This window comes from Bidens hawaiensis, unplaced genomic scaffold, assembly GCF_021521415.1.
Source record: "Bidens hawaiensis isolate Kalapana, Puna unplaced genomic scaffold, B.hawaiensis_p1.1 tig00001792_1, whole genome shotgun sequence".
Classification (NCBI taxonomy): domain Eukaryota; kingdom Viridiplantae; phylum Streptophyta; class Magnoliopsida; order Asterales; family Asteraceae; genus Bidens; species Bidens hawaiensis.
Window position 1 is genome coordinate 1,697,236 of NW_027491100.1, and position 26,084 is coordinate 1,723,319.

Here is a 26,084-nt window from a genome sequence, read left to right on the forward strand (position 1 = left end):
AAGGGACTCTTAGGTATTCTAGGCCGTTACGTCTAACCACCTATCCTAAAGTCAACGAGCTCTGATACCAATCTGTAACACCCCGACCAAAGGCGGATTATACATCGGGGCGCCACATATTGCTTCATTACTCGCGACACTATTGGTGTCAATATTTATTAATACACATTTTATCGCGCACGCGCAGCGGGGAAAATAAAGAACATAAATCAAAATATAAATCAATATATTATAAATTATAACATTCAAACAACATTAACTTGTCTTGATACATTTTAATTCTAGGTCCAAAAGTAAAAACGTCCTACGTGTCCACAAGCTCCAAAACAGCTACTGCAAACCTGAACATGTGTTAAAATAAACGTCAAACACTTGCGTGTTTGTGAGAAATCAAGTTTAATAGATAATCATAGATAATCATAGTAAATCTGCGCGCAACACGTGTATGTCTAGAGTTTAACAAGGGTGTAATCAGATTGTGATCAAGCCTAAGATAGTTCATAGATCATAGTTCAATCCATGCTCCCAATTGAGCATAAAAACGAGAAAACATCTGTGCAAGTGTAAACCAAGAAAACCGTAAACGATAGGTCTCCCGTGTTCAACTAATGGTACCAACGGAACTGCGGAATAGGCCGAACAAAGCGGTTAATGATACACACATACAAATAAACAGCCAAGTAAACGTCCTCAACACATGGGATACTGCGCGACTAAAGTTCATAAACAGTTTTAAGACTCAAGTTTTGTACAAACACATGAACATCCCAAAACATTTAAAAGCAAAAAGGGATTAGGTACGAGATTACTCACATGATAAACGATGCGGTGATAGATAAAGCAAGAACCAACTTTAAACAAGCACAAGTCAACCTATAAATAAGATTATTGTTTTAACGATTGGTTTTAAGTCTTGATTATAAGTTAGCATAATTAAATAAGTAAATTATTATATATAATATATATTACCGGAAAAGCAGGGCAGAACAGGAAGGACGACGGAGGCAGAGAGGAAGACGGCAGAGAGCAAGGAGCAAGAGAACAGGAGAGATTAAGTGTTTGTGTGTGATGTGTTATGAAAAATAATACTATTATTTATAGAGAAACCCTAGGGAACACAATCCCTAGAAAAAGGGGAAAAGATCTCAAAAAGTAAAAGATTCCAAAAGCAAAAGATATCAAAAGATATGGCAGCTGCAGGGGGCAAGATAAAAGCTGACAGGGAACAGTAACAGGCATGGGCGGTTCAGATAAAGGTACTGGTCAAGCATGGCAAAAGCAGATCTCAAAAGATAATGTCAGTCACTTTTTCTACCAACCAATGGGGGTTGGTACGCATGCTGCGCCGAAAGTAACTATTCAGACATAAAGCAGATTAGGTCAACAGCTCAAAAGATAAGACAACACAAAAGCAAACGGCTAGATTAAAACAGAAGATACAAGGGTTAAGCGCGGGAAGGCTGAGTGCGCGAGCGCGAAGGCTGGCACAACAATCCTTAGCGCACTGCGGGAAGAATCACAAATCCTTAGCGTGCTGCGTGAAGAACAAGAATTCTAAGCGCATCGCGGGAAGAACATACATTCTTAGCGCATTGCGGGAAGAACATGCATTCTTAGCGCGCTGCGAGAAGAGTTCTCTTCACGCATCGCAGGAACAAGATGTCTTCACGCAGGCTTCCATGTAAGGAGTCTGGCGCGTGGAGCTGCAGACATCCTTAGGCGGGAAGAACCAAAGGACAAGCAAAGAGGGAAACAAGGCGTAAGGGCGGGACGGCGACAAGAGGGAAAAGAAGGCGGAAAGAGAGAAGGAAGAGGGACGGGACGGCGGAAAGAAAGAGAGAGAAAAAGGCGGGAAGGAAATATATATTATTATTATTAAAAGTAAAATATAAGTATAAATAAATATTAAATCATAAAAGAGAGATCGGGTCAGAGAAACGGGTACCTGGGTCGGGTCGGATCGGGGCAGATGTCACAAGAAGCGGAAGCAGCTTTTCAGGAAATTCGGTCACGTTTGATCGAACTCCCAACGCTCACAGCACCAGAGGCGGGAGAGGAATTAATCCTATACCTCTCCGCCATAGATAGAGCGACCGTGGCCGTCCTGTTAGTCGAGCGAAAAGGCATCCAGATGCCAATCTACTATGTTAGCCGTCTCCTAACAGACGTCGAAACTCGGTACTCTACCCTGGAAAAATTAGTCTTAGCACTTGTACAGGCATCACGCAGGCTAAGACGATATTTCCAAGGTCACCCAATTACTATTCTCACCAACTTCAAACTCGCAAACGTTTTAGGCAAACCCGAACTTTCGGGACGCCTAGCCAAATGGGCAATAGAATTGGGAGAATACGCGATAAAATACAAGCCAAGGCCAGCTATAAAAGGCCAGGTCTTGGCCGACTTTATTGCCGAAGTCCCCGCATCGCGGGAGAAAGAGTGCCAGGACGAGGCTCAGCCCTCTCCAGCATTAGACATCGATGAAGTCTGGCGACTTTACACCAATGGAGCGGCCAGCAGTGAGGGCTCAGGCGCAGGGTTAAAACTTACTAACCCAACAGGCCAAGAATACACTTACGCTATTCGACTGGACTTTCCAAGTACGAATAACGAAGCTGAGTATGAAGCATTCTTGGCCGGGTTAAGGATTGCGCGTAAAATGGGAGTAAAGAACTTGGAAGCCCATGTGGATTCCATGTTAGTTGCCAATCAGATAAACGGGACGTACACGGCCGTGAACGACACAATGGCCCTGTACCTCGCTCAAGCAAAAACCCTCATGCGCGATTTTAATGATTGTAAAGTCATACACGTCAAGCGTAGCGAAAACAAATCTGCGGATGCGTTAAGCAAGCTTGCGTCATTAGCTTTCACTCACTTGGGAAAGGACATCCGCATTGAACTCCTGGGAGCACCATCAGTCCCACACAAGGAAATCTGTGTCATCCAAACCGGCACAGAAACGTGGATGACACCAATAATAAATTACCTTGCGGCGGGCATACTACCAGAGTCAAAAACACAGGCAAGAAAACTACGCTGTAAAGCACTGAACTATCAACTCATTGATGACGTCCTTTACAGACGTAACTTTCTTGGCCCCCTCCTCAGATGCGTTGACGACCAAGATGCCAACTACCTCCTAAGGGAAGTACACGAAGGCATCTGTGGGATACATGCAGGTCCACGCGCAGTTGTAGCTAAGCTAAACAACGCGGGATACTTTTGGCCAGGGATGCATACGGATGCGCTGGCGTACATCAGAAAATGCAGGTCTTGTCAGCTCTACGCACCCAACACGCATCGCCCGAAGAATGAACTTGTTCCAGTCACCTCTGCATGGCCATTTCAGAAGTGGGCCATCGACGTGACTGGCCCATTTCCCACAGCAGCAGGGAACGTCCAGTTTCTAGTGGTCGCCATCGACTACTTCACCAAGTGGATAGAAGTAAAACCCTTAGCCCAAACGACCGCAAAACATATCAAGAAATTCATTTGGGAATTTATCATTTGTCGTTTCGGGCTCCCACAGAATTTGGTGAGCGATAACGGCACCAACTTTGCTGACAAGAAGCTACAACAGTGGCTTAAAGAACTTCAAATCACCCACACCTTTACCTCGGTGGCGCACCTGCACGGTAATGGTGAGGTGGAAAGAGCAAATAGAAGCATCGTCGACGGCATAAAGAGAAGACTATTGAAACACAGATCCGGCTGGGTGGACGAAGTTCCACACGTACTTTGGGCACACAGAACGATGAAAAAGGCAAGTACGGGAGAAACCCCGTTCAGCCTCACTTATGGCACTGAAGCCATGGTCCAGGTCGAAATTGGTTTACCCTCACCAAGGGTCATGATTCAACCAGAGGACAATAATGCGGAAAGACGGTTAGACCTCATGCTAACCGAGGAACGCAGAGACTTAGCCGCAATGCGTGAAGAGAACTACAAACGACAAATGCAAAAGTACTACAACACGCGGGTAAAACTCTGCAACTTCAATGAAGGTGACTACATATTGCGTAACAACGAGGCTTCGAACCAAGATCGCCCAGGAAAGCTGACTCCTGTCTGGGAAGGTCCGTACGTTATCAAACAAGTGCTGGGAAAGGGCGCATACCGGCTCGAAAGGCTCGATGGCACTCCCGTCCCAAGAACATGGAACGGAGCTCAATTACGCAAATGTTACATGTAGATCAATTCCAAATTTGTAAAAGGCCCAGAACCACTTTTAATGGAAATGATTCTCTTTAGAACATTGACGCTGATGATTTTATACTTGTAAACTTTCCACACGGATATGCCGGTCTTCACCGCATAATTACGAGGAAAGTCGTTGCGTGGGGAAGGCGGCAAAACCCGCATAAACCCAAAAAACGGCAAACCTTCACGCAGGTCAGTTGAAGGGGAAAAGTTCAGTCATCCCACTAAATGAAAGTGCCGGTCTATCCGCATGAATCATGATAAAGGAAACTGAACACTAACCTATTGACAACCGCGCGTCGAACGGTTAAATTATTCAAAACAGAGAATCTCAACAAAAGGATGAGGAAAACCTACACGCAGGTCAGGTATAGGTAAAGTTTAGCCATCCTACTAAGTTCAAGTGACGGTCCTACCCGCACAATCACGAAAGAGGAAGCAAAACTTCACACCTATTATCTACCACGTTCAAAGGTTAACTTATCCTAAACACTTAGAAATTTCAAAAAAGGATAAGGAAAACCTACACGCAGGTCAGGTATAGGTAAAGTTTAGCCATCCTACTAAGTTCAAGTGACGGTCCTACCCGCACAATCACGAAAGGAAGCAAAACTTCACACCTATTCTGTCACGTTCAAAGGTTAACTTATCCAAAACACTGGGAAAATTGCTAAAATAAACTAAAATATGCATGCGCAATTCATATAACGTTTATAACGCAAGTCTCAAAGATTCAAAAGTAAGCGGGAATATACCCCTTACCTTGGCAACCAAGTAACTATAAGACGGGTGCGGGTACAGTGTCAAGGCAAAACCCTTCACATACTTAGCACCCGCAGGGGAATTGAAGCCAAAAATACCTCGGCAACCAAGTAACTATAAGACGGGTGCGGGTACAGTGTTAAGGCAAAACCCTTCACATACCTAGCACCTGCAGGGAATTGACGCCAGGAATACCTCGGCAACCAAGTAACTATAAGACGGGTGCGGGTACAGTGTTAAGGCAAAACCCTTCACATACCTAGCACCTGCAGGGAATTGACGCCAGGAATACCTTGGGAGTAAAGTAACTATAAGACGGGTGCGGGTACAGTGTCAAGGCGAAACCCTTCACATACCTAGCACTCCGCAGGGAAATGAAACCAAGAAGGATCTTCTGGGCCATGCTTGCGCAAACGGGAATAACATCCCCGCATAGCGGGAACGTCGAGAACTAGATTGTTTGAAACTTCAAGATGGAATTGGTGGTTTTAACATAATTGATCACTATGTTCAAAACTACCAAAACCTCATGGAGAATCTACACAAGAGATACTCAACGCTCCTGACTTGCGAGGAGGTTACAGACCTACCCGCATCATACCCAAAGATCAAGCAGAACAGTGGGAAATTCTGCGTGACATTAGGACTTCCGTGGGAAGAATCCCCATGGAAAACCTTAAAACAACCCTTTTCAAAAACCCTTTGCTTAAGTCCAAAAGTTCACCTCACTTTATTAAACATTCATGAGAAGAACATTGGACTGGGGGGACTTGAAGAGGTAGGTCCCAGCAGAGCCCAGTTGGACCCACAGACTCACCTTGAAAAGCGACGTCTGCGCAGTTCAACCCGCAAGACTCCTTAACGGACGTCTGCGCGGTTGAACCCGCAAGACTAAACTAAAGGAACGTCTGCGCAGAAACCAACTGGATCAGCAGGACCCACCACGCTCAGAGACGTGACGTCCTCACGTGCGGTACGCAAGCTGTCCCCGCAGGAAACGCCTACCAATGGTTTTCAGGTACTCCGCCTGTTCCCGCAGTTACGGATACCGGCCATCAGGGAAGGCCACCCGCGCAGCATGGCTACACGCACAAGGCTTAACTCTCATAATAATTCAGCAGTCACCTGAAGAAGGAATGAGCAAGCCGGGAACATTCCCGCACAAAGGCGGGAGGGGGAATACTCCCGCCCAAATGAGCCAGTCCGTACGATACTGAGGATCTTTTACTGTACCTGACGAGGTATGGGCAAAAGATCTGTCCAAAGATACGACAGCTCATTGACAACAGTATGGCGAGCAGCATGCTCTTGTACTGTATGTCACTATTAGCCGCTACCTACTCACCAACTCCTGACATACCACGTGCCTAGCCTGTAGTTGGTGAAAAAGGAATAGTACACAGCAGGCCTGGTCACTATCAGCCGCTGCCTACTCACCAACTACCAGCAGGGCACGTGCGTAGGCCACTGTTGGTTGAACAGGAATACTATTCAGCAGGCCACACCTCCTTGGAAACCTACCTCCGGCTATAAATACCACAAATGGTATGATCATCTTATCTTAACATATTATCATCATATTATACCTGATATCTGCTCTAGCAATCTCTTAATATACATTTATATTTAAAGAGCAATCTAGTCTGATTCTCACGCCGGAGGGTGGTCACAAGGAGGAACCCCCCCCCCCCTTCTCAGTGACGAGCTCACGGTGTCTGTTTTGCAGGATATCAGAAGAACCATCTTCTCCGGGTCTAACCCCTCGTGAGAAACAGCTATCTAACCCCCAGGTTACCCGTAATCTGCCCGGGGTCCGGTTAGTGTTTCTTCACTGAGTTATATTTTTATGTGTCAATAACTGTCTCTAGTGGATCACTTAATTTAGTTGAATTAAGACTTAGTGATAACTAAACAAACAATGAAGAATTATCATATAGTTCGTACGTGAAACAATCATATACTTATATTTCGTGTACAGTTTTTCATATAAATATGGTTAAATGCTATCCAACTCTTACCAGAACAAGAACTTTTTGAAGATCGAAAAAAAAATCCAGAAAATCGTAAATGAAGCTTACATCACCTAACCTAAAAAGATTTTACTCGTATTGTACTAAAAATATATATCAGCCCACTTGCTAATCACATGTGATATGTGAGTAGTGTTCGGACTAGATGTGTATAATTGGGTTTTTCTAATACCAGGTTTTGGGTATGACCGGGTATTAGAAAATCGATTATTGGCCATGCCCTGGTCTGGTTCGTGTCCGGGTATTGTCTCTAAAAACCATACCCTATGCACCATGTTTGGGTCGCATACAGAACCATACATTTTAAAACCGGGTATTTAAATACTCTAGTTCCGAGTATTGAAAAAAACCTATTTTTGGGTATTTTTTAGTTATGGATAGGGTTTTTTTAAGGGTTGAACTTTGTTGGGATATTTTTCAGTTATTTTCATGTATTTTTTGGGTAATTTCAGGCATAGATCGAGTATTTAAAAAATCTGGTTTTGGGTACTAAAAAACCTTTGTTCTAACTTCTAAGTATGAAACCTGTTCAAATGTTAGGCTATTACCGAGTACAAATTGGGTCTGGTTCCAATTACGGGTTTTGATACTTAAATACATACCTTATCTGTACCCTACAGGTAGTAAAAACCCGGGCATAAAAAAACCCTTGGTCCGTGTTTTTTTTCAGGTTCGGGTTTTTTGTGCACCTCTAGTTCGGACTACGACATGTATGAAACACTACGGTGTGATTTTCATACGGAACTTTAGCCTGCTCCACGAGCCAAATTGGATACACCAGGAGGTTTTGCATAACTTGTGGCAATGAGCATAATATGATTACATAGATGTATCAGAAAAGTGGTTGTGTTGATTTTCTAAAGAAACATGTTTACGGTATGAAACACGAGTATTAATACAAGTCATGAATATCACAAAATTAATATTTCTAACAGCCTCGTAACAGTATTGGTTTTTCCCAGTTTAAGACTAGAACACCACAAAACTAGTACATTTAACCTTGAATTCGTTGGCTAATCCTCGTCTTGACCGCCACCTTCTTCAGCCAACTGTTTTTCCTTTTCTTGTTGCTCTGCAAATATAGGACATGATTTCAAGTTAATATCATCATTTACTTGCCACTTATTACTCTTAACAAATAAATTAGGCCTCTAAAAGAACCGAATGTTCAGTTACTTGAACAGTTTAGCGTGAAGTTTGCTTATTTAATAAAAGAATAAACACAAGCAAAATCGTTTGTTCCTTTAATTAAACCAACGAACATGAACACCATGTTTCATTCTTTTATGTTCATTTACATATTAATAGAAAATGATCAAATAGTGCTCATTAATGTGTGCTCTTTTATGTTTGTTAACTTGTTTGCGTCATTTTTTCATATACGTTTGTTTATATTTGTTCAATTATGTTCGTTTATGTTCATGAACTGTTCGTTTAGATTTTTAACGAATGAACACGAACATGTTCCTTCTTTAAAGGAACGAACACGAACATGCCCTTGTTCGTGTTCGTTCGGTTCGTTTACAGACCTAAAATAAATCAATTTTGTTAATTGGGGACAAAACAACTTTATTTCTTATTTTTTGCCGAAGAGTATTTTAGACATGTGCCAAAAAGCCAAACATTAGCCAACTGTGACAATTTATGTGCATCAGAAAGGTAGTACTATTCATATTGCATGGGGTAAAAAAACAAAACTAGATGATCTAAAGGCATAATAATATAAATAATTAGCATGAATTTACATACCCATAAGTTGATATATAGCCTTCTGTGTGCGTTTTTCAAGCTTATCAAGTTTCTTCTGCACATCCCTTCTAAGATCCCAATTCGGCTTTTTAGGTGCGATGTTCAAAAACGGATCCTATATCATATTTGAGAAACTCATAAGCCATTTTACACTAACATAAAGTGAAAATCACAAGAACTTATAAAACAAATTAAGTACATAAAAACAATATAATCATAAAATTACCTCCTTTTTCTCTTCAACAGGAGGTTCAGTAGCAACAGGATCTTCAAACTTTGGTAACTTCGGTGGAGCAAGTTTACCCTCTTGAAGCTCCTTATCATGCGGAAGATAATTTCTAAATTTCACATTAACCTCACTGCAAACATTTAATATTATGTCAGCATTTAAACAAGTGAAGCCAAGTGCTGCAGATGATAAACATATAGAATAACTCATTACGTGTAAGTTAACTGAAATACCTATTTTATAACATTTGATGAGTGATTATTATACAACCACCAGAGGCGAAGAAGTTAGAACAGTAGAAACCGTGTTTGTCCTTTTACTAAACTATCTAATAAACTAAAAAAAACTTACACATTATATCAATATCATCATGAATGGATGCTAGTTTTAAGTTCAAATGAAGTTTAAGTTGAATCTTTCTACCATAACATACATTAAGTTGAAGTGAAAATCAAGACGAATTAGATAATAGAAAAATAATAAGATTCTTACTTGTCTTCATCTTCAGGATTCTCAAGAAGTTTTCTAGCAGCTCTTAGAGCTTCTAACCGCTCCCGTCTAGCTGCTGCTGCCTGCTCTATAGTTTCTTCTTCCTCACTACCCATTTTTCAAGATCGCAACAAACCTGCATTTTAAATGTGGTAGATATAGTTTCATTAATAAACCATAATGGAATATCAAAATTTGTCAACTTAAAGTTAGTTTCAACACATACCGGGTTAGTTTCTACCACAAATTTATTCAAAAAAGTATCGAGAGCACTAATTAATCAAATGTGTCAGCCTTAAACGGGTTATTACAGCAACATCTACTAGGAGCGTCCATGAAACCGAAAAACCGACTCAAACCCAAAAAAACCAAACTGAAACAAAAGCCAACGGTTCGTTTTATGATTTTATCAAAAAGGAACCGAACCAAATTTTTAGATTTTCATTTTTATTTTTTAATTTTGATAATTTACAAAATTATAATAAAAATTGTAGCTCAAATATATAGCCCAAATGCTATTAGTTAACAAAATGATTTAGGCTCAAATTCCTTATTTCGAGGCCCAAAACTAACAAGCTCAAATAACAAAACCGCTAACATGTACAAATTCCGGCTGATTACTAGGGTTTCAAAGTTTGATTTTTTTAGTGGTATTGTCAGGAGCAGGGACCAAACCCTATTGTAAATAACTTGATCTGATCGGTTCGGGTCTTGCGAGTCTTACCAGGTTTTTTAAGTAAAGAGAAAATGGTGAGACCCGTTTAATGGTATTATTAGAATAGAACCCGGGAACCGACCCTAATGTAAATAACCGAGTCGGGTGTTACCCGGTTAATGGTTACCACTAGTTTCGAGCGTGAATTTCATCAATAAGCTACCGGAGGCACTAATCAATCGAATATTCATGCAGGCTTGAACAGACAAATTACAGCAACATATAGGTTTAATTATTATTATTATTATTATTATTATTAACATCAAAAGAAAGAACTTACGTGAGAGTTGAGATTTGATCGAAGACGAATAAGAATGAATTAAGTTAGGGTTTCTTTTAAATCAATTGAATAAATACACCACAACCACACCGGGTCGGATATACTCGTTTTTTATTTAACGGCAGTGTTTTTAGTTAGGGATTCCTTATTTACACTTCCTTTTCACTTATTTAAGGAGTTTTTGATAAGTTGCAATATCCTAACTTATCAAAACTCCTTTTTCCTTCTTTAAATCTTTAAAAAGTTCCCATTATCCAAACACTCTTTTAACTTACAAAAGTCAATAAGTTATAAGGAGATAAAAATAAGGAATCCCAAACACCCCTTTAGTTTTAGGTGCTTAATTTACTCCTTATACGTATATATCATACTAGGTATTAGCTCGTGTGTCACGCGAATAACTTTAATTTTTATTTAATATAATTGTGATTATGCAATTGTCTTGTATAAGCGCTCTCACGGATATATTAATTAATATGAGCTAATAATTTGGTGGATTAACTTCTAATTTTGTTTTGAATAGTGCATTGGAATAAACAAAAATTTGCTAGTATAGCATTTTCAATTAAATACAGTTATTCCAAAGATAATAAGTATATATAGTTAAAGACCATAAAGTAAAACATATGAGATGTACAACTCTTACTAAATGCTAACACACTAAAAATATACGCCTAATCAAGTACATACGTTAAACATACAAAAACAATTATATAATATGATTATTATGAATTAATATGATTTTACATAATAAAATTCTTATGTTTCAATTTATTAGCATTTTAGAGTTTAGCCACCAACAGGCAACACACATTAAGGACATGATCTATTTTTAAGTACATGTCTTCAAAGCTTTCTTTAGCAAACATAGCCTCCATGTTCTTATTTTCTTTGAATTTGAGTTCACATTACCTTCTCTCTAAACATTACATTTTGGATGTCTTTAGGTCAAAAGACAAGCCACGTGTCACAACGTGGCATCAAGCCATGACAATGTGACACGTGTCATGCCACGTTTCACAATGTGGCAAAAAGCTCGCCACGTGTCACCACGTGGCACTGCGTCTGCCACGTGGCAAACCTACCCGTGACTCACAATAGCTACGTCGCAATACGCGACGGCAATGTCTGGGCCCATCGCGTATCGCGACGGGTCTCCTGGCCAGCTTATAAATAGAGGACTCCAACCTCATTTTTCACACACCATTTTCACACACACTTTCTCACTCTAACATCTCTCTAAAAATACCTCGATAAACGTGTACCGACCACCTCGTTTTTCGTAACCATAAAACCACGACATCTTACCTCATAATCCGTACCAAGAAACCAACGATACACCGACATACAGACGTTCCGCCTCGAAGTACGTGCCGACCCGAGACGACCAGACGTTCCGCCTCGAAGAACGTGCCGACCCGAGACGACCAGACGTTCCGCCTCGAAGAACGTGCCAACCCGAGACGACCTGACAACCCGCCCCGAAGCGCGTGCCGACGAGATTTGAAGACCGGCGTGCCTCGATTTGCACGTCAAGGAAGTGTTGATCAAGATTCTCAATATACGTGCAAGCGTCGAAGTGTTGCCCGTGTTTTTAGAAAATAATAAGCCGAACAAGGTATGCATATTGCCTGAATAAAATATTAATAAAATAATAAAGGCTTAGACCCTAGTCAAGGGTGTAATCAATACCTCGAAAATAAAGCAAAGAAATTATATAAAAAGAAAGATAAAAGTATAAAATCTTTATTATAAATAAATAATGAGTATTATTTAAATAGATTTTAATTAATAATAAAAAGAAAAAGAATAAAGTAATAAATGAAAAGAATCTTTAATAATAAATAAAGATAAAAGTATTATTTAAAGATAATTTAAATAAGTAATTAATAAATATATATATATATATATATACATTGTTTGTATTATGAATATAAACTAGTTGAGGTAAGTATACGTTTTGGAAACGTAGACGGACTAAAGGTCCGAATATGAGAATAAGAGATATATGATTTGAACTATAGGTTCAAACATATTATAAAAGGAAAAGATAAAGTAGAAAATAGTTATGGTTAATGATATTATTTAAGTTATTATTCTTATGTAATAAGAAAAGAAAATGATACGTTTCTTAATAAAGAAGAAACGTTGAGTTTAAGAGAAAGAAAACAAGTTAAACTAGAGGTTTATCTTGTGAAAGAAATAAGTTAAAAAGGAAGGAAAGAAATAATATTTTAAACTAAAGGTTTAAAATAATGAAAAAATGTTTTGAACTAAAGGTTCATAAAGAAATTAAAATCGAGGAAAAGATTTTACAAAAGAGACTAGAGGTCCTAAGCCGGATTGTATATCAAAAAGTTATACTCGTACTATAGGTGCGAGATAACAAAGAAGTGGGAAAGACCCTCGGACAGTGTATTGAAGCTGATCCAAAAGAGAAGGCTATACTCGTACTATAGGTGCGAGATAGCAAGGGAAAGACCCTCGGACGGTGTTGAAGCCGATCCCAAGGCGAAAAGGTGAATACGCCCCCAAACTTTTAAACTTGTTTTTCAAATAAGTCAAACATGTTATGTGAAAATTGTTTACAAGGAACTTTGTGTTCCTAAAACCGTTATAAATAAAAGTATGAACCTAGCCCTGAGGCTGTGGTATACATAAGTCTGGATCCTTACATAGGTGGTACTATGCGATGAATGGGCATATCGCACCACTTTTGGTCGTAGGACGATCTCCTGCAGGGAGTACGACTATGTGTATATTTACGGGTACTTAACTAAGTCGAACGCTGCGGTGTTTGCTGAGGTGACCTAAAGTAGAGGCTTGAATTTATAATGTGTTGTTTGACTTTGTTATTCCTAAGCCACGTTGGGCCGAGGAAGGCGTAGTCTCGAGGGGTAATAAAGTAAAAGAAAATATTTTTACGTCAGCGTGTTCACCAGCATTCGTTGCTGACGTATTTTCTAACATTTCAGGTGATTAAAGTATCAAAAATTGGAGCCATTCATAAAGTGGATGTTCGCAAGGTAGAGATGGCTCATTGTTTTAATTATTTAAAAGATTAAAAACAATATGTTTCGTAAAATCAAACGAGGTTTATAAATAAAACGCTCGGATATTTATTATCTGAAAAGCTTTTCAAATAAACTAAATATTATTACAAAATAAAGATTTATTAATAAAATGTTTCAAAAGAAATATTAATATTTTATTATAAATAAATAAAGCTGTATAAGTAAATTAATATTTCAATATATTAATACTTTTAAAAGACTTCCGCTAAACTCTAATACATTTACAAAACCGGTACCAACTGTTGGTCACACGCCTAGGCCGTAAGTCGGGGTGTGACAGGTTGGTATCAGAGCTATCGATCTTAGCGAATTAGGTATTCAGTTATACCTAGGCTTTGATCATGTGATAGATAAATTTTCTTATTATAAAATTTTATAGGTTTAGTAAAAAGTTTAAATACTTAAATTAACAATATCAAAATTTAAATGATATAATATATATATAGACATATATATATATATATATATATATATATATATATATATATAAAGAATTAGGGATAAGAAAACATGTACGAATAAGATAGGAAAGTCTTTACACGTAATCTATGATTTGGAAATAAGTCAACTGTCATTCGACTAAAAGAACAAGGCAACTTCCGACAGAAAAGGAAGGAGAAAAATATGAATTTAGCTTAACCCCAAAATTTACTATATGAATAGTAAAAGAGTTAAAGCAAAGCAAAGGGAAGATGTTTGAAAAATAGCAAGCATATACAAAAGAAAATACTTGAAACATGATCAAGTAAACCAATTAGTAGAAAATTTATTAGGGAAAAATACCTAAAAAGATATAAATGAATATCCTCATACATGATGAATGAGTGAACATGAATTATAAATGATATATGAAATAAGACGATAAATTCGTCTAATTGGTAGCAATAAATAATTTCATAACATAAAGTCTTGCATATGTTTTGATTCTCATGAATAATTAAACATATATATGGATTATTATAGTATGTCAAAAGAAGAAAAGATAAACTCTTCCAAAAAGATAGAAGCGAGAAGAACGTTAGAAATAAAGAATGACCGAATTAGAAACAAAGTTCGAGAGATGATTAATGAAGTTATGGCTCCAATAGTAAAGATGCTTAATGATCCTAGACAATTAGAATCAAGAAAAAGAACTCAAAGTGAGTCTAATTCTTCAAAAGAAATTTGTAACCAAATTTATCATGAGAACGAATTAAGGATAAGAAGAAACCTAAACTTCAACCGGAAAATGTTTTTAAGAATTATAAAGCCTATGAGCTTAAGAAATTCCGTGGAAACGAAAATATCATATCCATCTTGAATTGGCTCAAGGAGCAAGACTTAATCTTGAATAATATTACCTGCACAAGTGAACAAACTATTTGGTGTTCTTCGAAAATGTACAAAGATAAAAGCTCTCAAGTGATGGAGTATATTAATTCAAGTTAAAGGAAATAAAGTAATGCACGATTTAAGTTGGGAAAAATTTAGAGATCTTATTCTTATAGAAATTTTTGTCCAATTAAGTAAAACGAAACAAGACCAAATCTTGCCATCGGACCAGAAGGTCGTTAATAAAAATTTCAAGGAATGCAATGCTAAATTGCCAAGTAAACTCTGCAATTAGATGATTTAGAGTTTGACAAATGATAAAATGCATATCTGGGCTAACAAAAGGGACAAAAAGAATAGTAAAATTACATGTACCACAAACAAACTCTGAAATTATGATGGTAGCTAAATATGTTTATAAAAACCGAAAGAAAAAGAGATCAATAAAACAAAAGAAATAATGAAAGGCAAGGAAAAGGATTGCCTAAATTCACAAGACCCATATGTGAAAACTGTGAAAAAAGGCATCTAGGAAAATGTAAAAAGCTAATCAGCATAATCATGTGTACCTTTGGTAAGAGAAAGGGGGCATTTCAAGAATGAATATTCAGAAAATAAAACAAGTAAGAGAAAATATGAAGAGATCGATATTGGAAACATTTATGACAAATATATGAAGAAATGTCAAAAATAATCAAACAAAAACAAGAATAGATCAAAGGAATGTTAACTTTTGTAAATAACTATTAGTCTAAGTTAACTCTTGTAACCCGTTTTGAAAACTCGTTATAAATAAGAGATTTTTTTTACAATGAATGGATAATTAACTACTAATATGTATAAAGAAAACATAAGCATATAAATCGTGTATATACAAGAATGCTTATATGCAAAGGAAAATATATAGTAAAATTTTCAAAATATAAGAAAGTATGTCATCATCTATAGAAAGATGAACTCAAATGAATGATGAATTAAACAAAGCATGTCTATTCAAAGAAAATCAATTATCCGAACTTTAAGGGAAATAAACTGAAAGAATCCGTCAAATTCATGAAGCAAGGGATTACGTAAAACAAGTATGAAAATCTTGAAAGCTATCAAATAATAAGTAAGTTAAAAAGGATAGAATGAGATTCGATAGATTGAATCCGAGAAAAATGTAGTTGAAATTTAGAATACTGAGAGTAAGGTAAATAATTAAACACAATTGGCCACTGTGTTTAACGATTTACAATTGCTTACGACATTCTAAATTATAAACTTACTATATCATCCAAAGGAATAGAATTGACAAAAGAGATATACTACAACACTCGGAATTATTAGTAAAAAGTCAAACAAGTTAACTATAGAAGGAAGTTATCTATTCAAATCGCGGAAATGTATTTAAAAAGAAGATTGCATAAAAGAATAAATGTAAAACAAGATGGTATAGCATTAGAACATCTACTTAAGATAGTAGATCCAAATAGTTGCTAAAGATAAGTCTGATAATTTTATTACCAAAAACGGAAAAATAAGAGGATTTGGAGAATTAGAATATTGGAGTTTTAAAAGTTTAAAACTCTAAATAAACATAGACAAAACAAAACTAAGAAAAACACAAGAGTAAGTAATCAACAAAAATCAAATTTCCAAAGCGAAAGATTATGGCACAATCAAATTGGAAGTTAAGATAGATGAAGAAGTCCTTATACTCGAAAACCAAAAATTTAATACCAATAGTGGAAAGCTATACGAGACGATAATGAACAAAGCACATAAGTACAAGATGCACTCAAAAATGTTATAAAACATACCACAAACCTTAGATCGAATTATTAATAAAAGAAGATGAACAAGATATCACTTCGTATATATAATGAAAGATCAAATTCATTTACAAATCAAAACCAAGCACAAGAAACCTTTGAATTACTTTAAACAACCCAAACTCCCCATGTAGAAAGGATTAAAGACAACTATGAACTGTATTACGAAACCTCTCAAGAATCCATGCCAATACAATGCAAGATAGGTTATTGTTGATAGACTAACAAAGTTTACCCATTTTTTTTCTCCCAATTAACGAGTAATACTCGATGGATAAATTAGCATAAAATTATGTGAACAACAATCGTATTCCTACATGGTATATCACTATTCATAATTTTCAATCAAGACAATCGAATTACATCCCATTTATGAGATACTTTCCAATAAACATTAAGAACTCGATTAAACTTTAGCATTGTTTATCATCCCCAAATAAGTGGACAAAATGAAAAGAATAATCTAAACGTACGAGGTTATGCGCCACGCAAGTATAAAAGATTTAAGAAGAAGTTGGATAATTATTTTCCATACAAACATTCGAGCCACACCTTATGAGACGTTATACAAACATAAATGTCAAACATCTGTGTATTGGTCTAAAACAAGAAATAACCAAATGTCTAGATCTGAAGTAGTCCACGAAAACGACGAATAAAGTATTACAAATATGTGAACAAATCAAGGTGGCGTGAGATCACCAAAAAGAGGAATAACCAAATATTTAGACCCGAACTAATCCACGATACAAGGAATAAAGTATTACAAACTTGTGAACTACTCAAGGTGGCGTAAGATCGCCAAAAGAATTATACGTCCATCATAAACCATTAGAATATAATATATGCGATAAGATGTTAATTAAAATTTTACCCTAGAAGGATATTATTCGCTTCGGTAAGAAAAGAAAACTTAGCTCACTTGAGATACTCGAGCGAATCGATACTATTGCATACCGTCTGCAATTAATCGAAGAAACGAAAAGGATACAAAATGTATTCCACGTCTCTGATCTGTATAAATGTCTAAGCCAATGAATCTTTATCGATACATTTTAAAAGATATAGAAATCAATAAAAATTTAATATTTAGAATAACCAATTTAAAATCAAAGATTCGAAAACAAAGAAAGTAAAAAGACGAACATTGAGGATTGTGAAAGTAAAAAGTTGGACTCACGAAGAGGCCCCGAGTATACTTGGAAACTCGAATCCGAAGTGAAAAAGAAATACCCCCACTCGTTCTAGAAAGAAGCAATCTCAAGGACGAGATTTATTTCAAGGTGGGGAGGATGTAACATCACGAAAATAACGGATCAAAAATACCAAGTTCAAAAAGATAAAGGACCAAAAATGTCAAAGTTTCGAACTTAAAAATTTAAAAATGAAAAATATGTCTCCGGGCCTTATCGCGTTACGCGACGGCCTTAGACCAAACGTCATCGCGTATCGTGATGACGAGGTCTGAGGCGTTAACACGTGTCCTGCCACGTGTCACCACGTGACATAAAGCCATGACAATGTGACACGTGTCATGCCACGTGTCACAACGTGGCATCAAGCCATGACAATGTGACACGTGTCATGCCACGTGTCACAATGTGGCAAAAAGCTCGCCACGTGTCACCACGTGGCACCGCGTCTGCCACGTGGCAAACCTACCCGTGACTCACAATAGCTACGTCGCGATACGCAACGGCAATGTCTGGGCCCATCGCGTATCGCGACGGGTCTCCTGGCCAGCTTATAAATAGAGGACTCCAACCTCATTTTTCACACACCATTTTCACACACACTTTCTCTCTCTAACATCTCTCTAAAAATACCTCGATAAACGTGTACCGACCACCTCGTTTTCCGTAACCATAAAACCACGACATCTTACCTCGTAATCCGTACCAAGAAACCAACGATACACCGATATACAGACGTTCCGCCTCGAAGTACGTGCCGACCCGAGACGACCAGACGTTCCGCCTCGAAGAACATGCCAACCCGAGACGACCTGACGACCCGCCCCGAAGCGCGTGCCGACGAGATTTGAAGACCGGCGTGCCTCGATTTGCACGTCAAGGAGGTGTTGATCAAGATTCTCAATATACGTGCAAACGTCGAAGTGTTGCCCGTGAGTTTAGAAAATAATAAGCCGAACAAGATATGCATAATGCCTGAATAAAATATTAATAAAATAATAAAGGCTTAGACCCTAGTCAAGGGTATAATCAATACCTCGAAAATAAAGCAAAGAAATTATATAAAAAGAAAGATAAAAGTATAAAATCTTTATTATAAATAAAGAATGAGTATTATTTAAATAGATTTTAATTAATAATAAAAAGAAAAAGAATAAAGTAATAAATGAAAAGAATCTTTATTAATAAATAAAGATAAAAGTATTATTTAAAGATAATTTAAATAAGTAATGAATAAATATATATATATATATATATATACATTGTTTGTATTATGAATATAAACTAGTTGAGGTAAGTATACGTTTTGGAAACGTAGATGGACTAAAGGTCCGAATATGAGAATAAGAGATATATGATTTGAACTATAGGTTCAAACATATTATAAAAGGAAATGATAAAGTAGAAAATAGTTATGGTTAATGATATTATTTAAGTTATTATTCTTAAGTAATAAGAAAAGAAAATGATACGTTTCTTAATAAAGAAGAAACGTTGAGTTTAAGAGAAAGAAAACAAGTTAAACTAGAGGTTTATCTTGTGAAAGAAATAAGTTAAAAAGGAAGGAAAGAAATATTATTTAAAACTAAAGGTTTAAAATAATAAAAAAATGTTTTGAACTAAAGGTTCATAAAGAAATTAAAATCGAGGAAAAGATTTTACAAAAGAGACTAGAGGTCCTAAGCCGGATTGTATATCAAAAAGTTATACTCTGTTAGGTCAAGAGTTTGACCCAAATGAGGAGATTTGGCCTAAATGAAGAATATTGAAGATTGGAATCTTCTCAACCTCCTCAGAAACTGCTAAGTATTGAATCCAGGTACACCTTGGACCTTCGAGTAAGCTTTTACTTAACCGAGTACGAGATTTTGCCTTCCGGGCACGGTTTACTTCAAATAATCTTCTTAAGTGGATATCCGAGCAAGGTATGCTTTTTAGTGATTTCCGAGTAAGGTTCATCTATTTGGCATATCCGAGTAAGGTTCACTTTGTCAAGCAGGATTGTTCTTCAAGGCCAAGTATTTTACTCTTCCGAGTAAGGTTTGGTCAACCAAGTCCAAGAAGCCAAGTAATTGGAAGACCGGGCAAGGTATTCTTTAATAATTATGGTCCGAGTATACTTGATGAGTTGATGGAATATCTCTAAGTTATATCGAGTAAGGTTCTGCTCGAGTAAGGTATGTACTCCCGAGTACGCCTTATCAATAAGTTGTTTAACTAACAATGAGCCGAACAGGATCATAGAAGAACAAGGTTGCTCGTAAGGATTTGTCGAGCAAAGTTTGATAAGTCCAAGAAGATTGAAGTCTACTCGGAGAATATTTCACTTGGTAAAATATTCTTTAAGTAAAAGTCTACCCGGAAACTGATTCCGAGTACACTTCTATGTTTACCAAGTCTGAAGGAAGGCCGAGTACACTGCGTACTCGGAGACTGAAGTTTAATGAAAAGCTTACCCGGAAGACTTGTTTTACACTTAGTATAATTTTTGAATATGTAAATTGAATATGTACTATCGGATAGGGTTTCTAGAAGGAATGACAGCTGTCCTAGGTTGGCAGGCCTATAAATAGAATAATTAGGGCACACCGCCAAAGGGACGAAAAACACGCAATACGAGTGACAAAGAGGATAAGACCGACACATTAATTAAGAGAATATTTTGTGTGTGACGGCTATCCTAGGATTCCTCCTAAACCCTAATCGATTATCCTTTTGTATGATTAACATTATATAAATGAAAATCTTTTGAGTGAATCCTTCGTGTGTCCTCGTATTTTGAATATTCATTGCAACCGTATGTTTGTTATTGATTCCGCCTTTAACAAACGGTCATCTTTCTAAACATAGTAACCCGTCATTAACTCTCTTGTCAACATGATTAATTTTGTGTGAGTTATGACATGATTGATTAAGATCCGATCCGAAACGGACCAGACAAGTGGTATCAGAGCTTGTTGCTGCTATTTTTAGAAAGATTGTTGCTGATTAAGTTTTGAAGAAGAATGACGTAAGCAGAGCACTGTTCGATTGATTTGTGACGTCAGAAGCTCTGTTCTTCATTTTTCTTCCAGATCTACAAGTTTTAGGTGTTTTCTTTTCCTTATTTCACTTAAAGCTTTGATTTTTATTGTTGAATCTTGTTCTATTCATATCAGACACCTCAGACCTAAGAATTTATTCTCAGATCTGATTGTTTTAATCTATCTTTGATAAGAACTTAACTTTTATTTTAAGAAAATGTCTGGATATGAGGAACAAGAGGTGTCTACTAATAAGATACCTAGATTGTATGGACAGGAGAACTTTACCAAGTGGAAAGTGCTTTTTGAGGCTCCTGTTTGTTATAATGATGTGGATATGTGGAATTCTATCAAGAATGGTCCACAAGCTGCCGTTGAAGAAGGTGCTAATGCAAATGCTATTGCTGCTGTCAGAGAGAGAATGAGAAAAGTTGATGACAGAGCATTGGCTATGCTCAAACTTGGTCTGTCTTGGGAAATCCTCACAAAGGTTGCACATCATCAAAGTGCTAAGGCAATGTATGATGCAATCCTTGAGATGTATGAAGGGAACACTGAATTGAAGAACATTAAGAAGCAAAGACTGAAGCAACAGTTAGAAAGATTCAATTATAGAGATGGTGAAAGGTTGAAGTCAATACTAGAACGTTTTCTGAGTATTGTGAATGAGTTGAGAACAACTGACTATGTAATGACTGACTTTGATTTAAATACAAAGTTGCTCAACTCAATGCCAAAAGAATGGTATACTGCTTGCAAATTCATCCTTCAAAAGCAAAATTTCAATGAATTGAAATTGGATGATGTAGTATGTTTTCTTCAAGCTACTGAACTTGAAATGATTGAGAATGAAATGATCAAGGAAGATAAACCAAGTTTCAATGTGTCAAATGCTTTAATTGCTCCAATGGGGAATCTTACAACAAAGAATCAACAACAAATTCCCATCATTGAAGAACCAAGTGATCACAACAATGAGACTGCTAGGTCTTTCATTGGAGGTGGTTCAAGCAATCAAAGTGGTCAACAGAGATTTAATGTTCAATTGATTGATGATTATTCAGTTTCTGTGGGAAATGGAAATGCTCAAAGTGCTAGTACAAGGCATGTTCAAGGGAATGATGCACAAGCCCTAATGTCTATGTTCACTGAGTCCTACAATGCATTTGTGGCCAAAAACATAATTCACACAAGTGTAGTGCAGGATGATTTGGAACAAATAGATGCTGATGACCTTGAAGACATGGATCTCAAATGGCAAGCTGCAATGTTGGCATTAAGAAGCAAGAGACTGTTCAACAGAACTGGTAGATCACTAGTTTCTGGACCAAATGAGAGAATAGGATTTGATAAATCCAAGGCTATCTGCTACAACTGTCAACAGCCTGGACACTTTGTAAGAGAGTGCAATTTGCCAAGGAACTTTCAAATCAATCAGTTCCAACAGCCTAGAAACCAACAACAATACCAGCAGAATGTACATAGAAACAACAACCAGCAGAATTTCAACAATAACCAAGGATTCAATCCCAACAACAACTTCCATCCAAACAACAACTTCAATCCCAATTTTAATAACCACTATCAACCTCAGATGAACAACCAGCAGGGTATGAATCAGAATCAAGTATATCGAATGAACAACAATCAGAATCAAGCTATTCAAATCCCTGCAACTCAAAACATTCCAGCAAACCAAAATCAACCAAGAAATCAAGGCAATGTGGCAGTAACTACTCATCATGAGGGAAGCTTTGACTGGAGTAACCATGAGGAAGATATAGCAGATGATATCAGAAGAGCTAATGTGGCATTCATGGCCATAGACTCTGCATCTTCATCTAAGGTACATTCTGATCCTAATGCTGATTTACCTAAACTTGTCAATGAATTAAAAGAAAAGATTGGTAAGTTGGAAAGTGAGTGTTTTAAGAAGCAAAGCATTATCAATGCTTATGAGGCAAGTGAGATTGTTAGTGAGGAAAGAATGAGAAGTTTGGAAGAGGATTGTATGAATAGCTATAGAGCTCAGACAAGATTCACAACAGAAATTTGTGGGTTGAAGAAGATGGTGATTGATGAAAAGGTGTTGAATACAAAGCTGCAAACTGAAAATGAATTCCTAAAGAACTTAGTTTCAACTGGAAACATTTGTGGAATTCTGAACAAAGTAAATGAAGATGAAAAATACAAGGCTGTTCCACCACCATTCAACAACAACTTTATGCCTAAAGTTGACAAAGAGAAGAGAAGTGCTTATCTACAACAATTCAAAGATGTGTTTCAAGACAAAGAAGATGTTGCAGATTTGTACAAGAATGTTGAGGTGAGTGAAGATGGTGAATTTGTTATGAAGAAAGAAATGAAAGAGGAAAAGTCAATTGGAGTTCAAGTCTCTGAAGATGACTTTGATTCAGATGAATTAGATCAAGATGATCTGAGTGATTTGAGTGATCAAATTACTGAAAAAGAAATTCAAGCTGCTGAAAAAGGAAGAAAATATAGAAAGCCTGAATCTGTTGATCAACTTCCAAAGTATCCTCCAGTTACACATAAAATGAAAAGAATGAATGAACAAATGAAAAGAGAACATGTTTATTTTGACATTAGTGAAAAGAAGAATGTGTGTTACAATGCTGTCAGACCTCCAAGCAAAAAGTTTTTGGAAAAATTAGAAAAGAACAAGAAAAAGAAGGTAAATAAGAAAGAAATGGATATAGAATATTTTACTCCTATTTATCCTATCTTTTCAAGTGTTGAAGACTTTGATGTGGGAGAGGTAGAAACTGTTGAGGAATATGAAAGAAGGAAGTCAAGATATAGAGAGAATGAAGATGATCAACCACTGAACTTGAAAAAGGTTGTCTTTGTTAAAGGGAATGTGGAAAGAAGTGACATCAGAATGGCTGAGTTTGTACCATTCTCCATTGATTTTGACAATCTGAAAAACAAAAAGACAATTGGTGTAAGAGAGCCCAAACCAAGTGAAAGATTCAGGAAACCACAAGAACATGAGATGTTCAAAAGAAAGGTGTGGTGTAGAAAGTGTGATGAATATGGACACCATACTAATTCATGTAATGAGAGAATCAAGTTTCAGCCATTTCATGTCCCAAATGGAACAAAGTTTGGTCAAGACTTTGTTTTGTACAAAGAGAAGTATGCAATGTATTTGGGAAGGGGAAATGTGAATAACATAGAGACAAGAGTTGAAGTGAAGGCTGAGACAAAGAAGAAGAAGCAAATGACTGAAAATGTGAGAAGAAGTAAATCACCTCAGAAGCAAAAGCAGGTGATAAGAGAAAACCAGTCATTGAAATTTACCAAGACTACTCTTTCAGTCAAGTCTGATGAGTCACAAGAATCATCAGGCAGTGAGAAATCAAAAAGAAAAACTGTATATCAAAGAAAGAAACAAGCTGTACTCACTGGTGATGAAAAGTTCTTGTTAAAACATGGATATGAACCACAAGGTTTCACATGGAAACCTAGAACTGGAGCTAAAGTTGAAGCTGTGACTGATGTAAGAGACTTCTCAGAATCTAAGGACTATGTCTTACAAGAAAAGAGAACTGCCTCAGTTGAGCTTGACAATTCAGCTTCACTTGTCAAGACACCAAGAGAGTGTGGTTATGAAACTGACCATTCAGACAACTTGGAGATCACTCATGAAGATCCTGAACCTACTACACTCACTTCCCAAGCTGCCACTGAAATTGACACTGATAAGTTGCAAGTTGAAGAAGCTTGCATCTCATCACTGAACTAATCAAATTTCTCTTTGTGCAGGAACATGCCACTCCATTGAATGATATATGGTATATGGATAGTGGTAGTTCTAGGCACATGACTTGTGACAAGAGGTCACTTGTGAATTATGTAGAGAAGTATGAGGGTCCAGTTGCCTTTGGGAGTGATGAAAATGGAGGAAAGATTGTGGGTAAAGGGATATTGACAAATGGGAAGGTGTCTTTTGACAATGTCTTTCATGTTGAGGGACTACAATACAATTTGTTGAGTATATCTCAAATGTGTGATAAGGGTTACAAAGTCAGTTTTGATGACTCTCATTGTTTCATCTTAAAACCTGAGTTTGTGATCCCACCTGAAATGATTATGATGATGGCACCAAGAAATGGCAACTTGTATGAGTTGAATATGAAAGATGCTATTTCAAGAGGTGGTGCATGTTTTGTTTCCAAAGCCACTGAAAATGAATCTAAATTGTGGCATAGGAAGTTGTGTCATGTGAACTTAAAGAATATGAATAGACTGGTCAAGGGTGAACATGTGATTGGTTTACCTACAAGAGAATTTAAGTCAGATGATCATTGTGACTCATGTCAGAAGGGAAAACAGCACAAGTCTACTCATAAGACAAAGCTCATCAACTCAATTGATCAGCCACTTGAGTTACTTCACATGGATCTTTTTGGTCCTGTGAGTGTACCAAGTATTGGAAAGAAAAGATACTGTTTGGTGATCATTGATGACTATTCAAGATATACTTGGGTTTATTTCCTAAGTACCAAATATGAGACTGCTGAGTTGATTAAAGGTTGTGTCACAATGATTGAACACAAGCTGAATAAGAAAGTGAAGATGCTGAGAAGTGACAATGGTACTGAGTTCAAGAATGGAGTTATAGAAGAATTTTGTGTTATGAAAGGAATACTTCAACAATTTTCAGCTCCAAGAACTCCTGAACAAAATGGTGTTGCAGAAAGGAGAAACAGAACACTAATAGAAGCTGCAAGAACCATGTTGGCTGATGCTAACTTACCTGTCACATTCTGGGCTGAAGCAATCAACACTGCTTGTTATGTTCAGAACAGAGTGCTTGTGAACAAAAGGCATGATAAAACTCCATATGATATTTTCAACAAAAGAAAGCCTTACATCAAGTTCTTCAAGCCCTTTGGCTGCAAATGTTTCTTATTAAACACTAGAGACTATTTGAACAAGTTTAAAACTAAGTCACTAGACTGTTTCTTTGTTGGATATTCTACTCACTCAAAGGCTTACAGAGTTTATGTGAAAGATCACATGAGTGTGATAGAGTCATCTGATATTATTTTTAATGAGAATCAATTCAACACAGTCAGTGGTGCAACATGGCTGTTTGATCATGAAAAATTGATAAAGTCATTCAAGATTTATTCTGAAGACTTTGATGATACATTCTACAAGACCAGTGTACTTGAAGAAAATA

General features: G+C 36.9%; 1 protein-coding gene across 2 annotated transcripts; it reads right to left on the minus strand.

Moving 5' to 3' along the window:
• Nucleotides 1-7,825: 7,825 nt before the first annotated feature.
• On the minus strand, nt 7,826-10,475 carry LOC143597472 (uncharacterized). Of its 2 annotated transcripts, XM_077075974.1 has the most exons (5): nt 10,458-10,475; nt 9,466-9,598; nt 8,971-9,103; nt 8,745-8,859; nt 7,826-8,067 (listed from the first exon to the last, which is right to left on the minus strand). In XM_077075974.1, the coding sequence occupies exons 2-5, from the start codon at nt 9,576-9,578 to the stop codon at nt 8,009-8,011; spliced, it is 420 nt and encodes a 139-aa protein (XP_076932089.1). In that variant the 5' UTR covers nt 9,579-9,598; nt 10,458-10,475; the 3' UTR covers nt 7,826-8,008. The 2 variants fall into 2 exon arrangements, with proteins under 2 accessions (XP_076932089.1, XP_076932084.1); XM_077075969.1 differs by lacking the exon at nt 10,458-10,475 and having other exon boundaries at nt 9,466-9,605.
• Between the last annotated feature and the right edge of the window lie 15,609 nt (nt 10,476-26,084).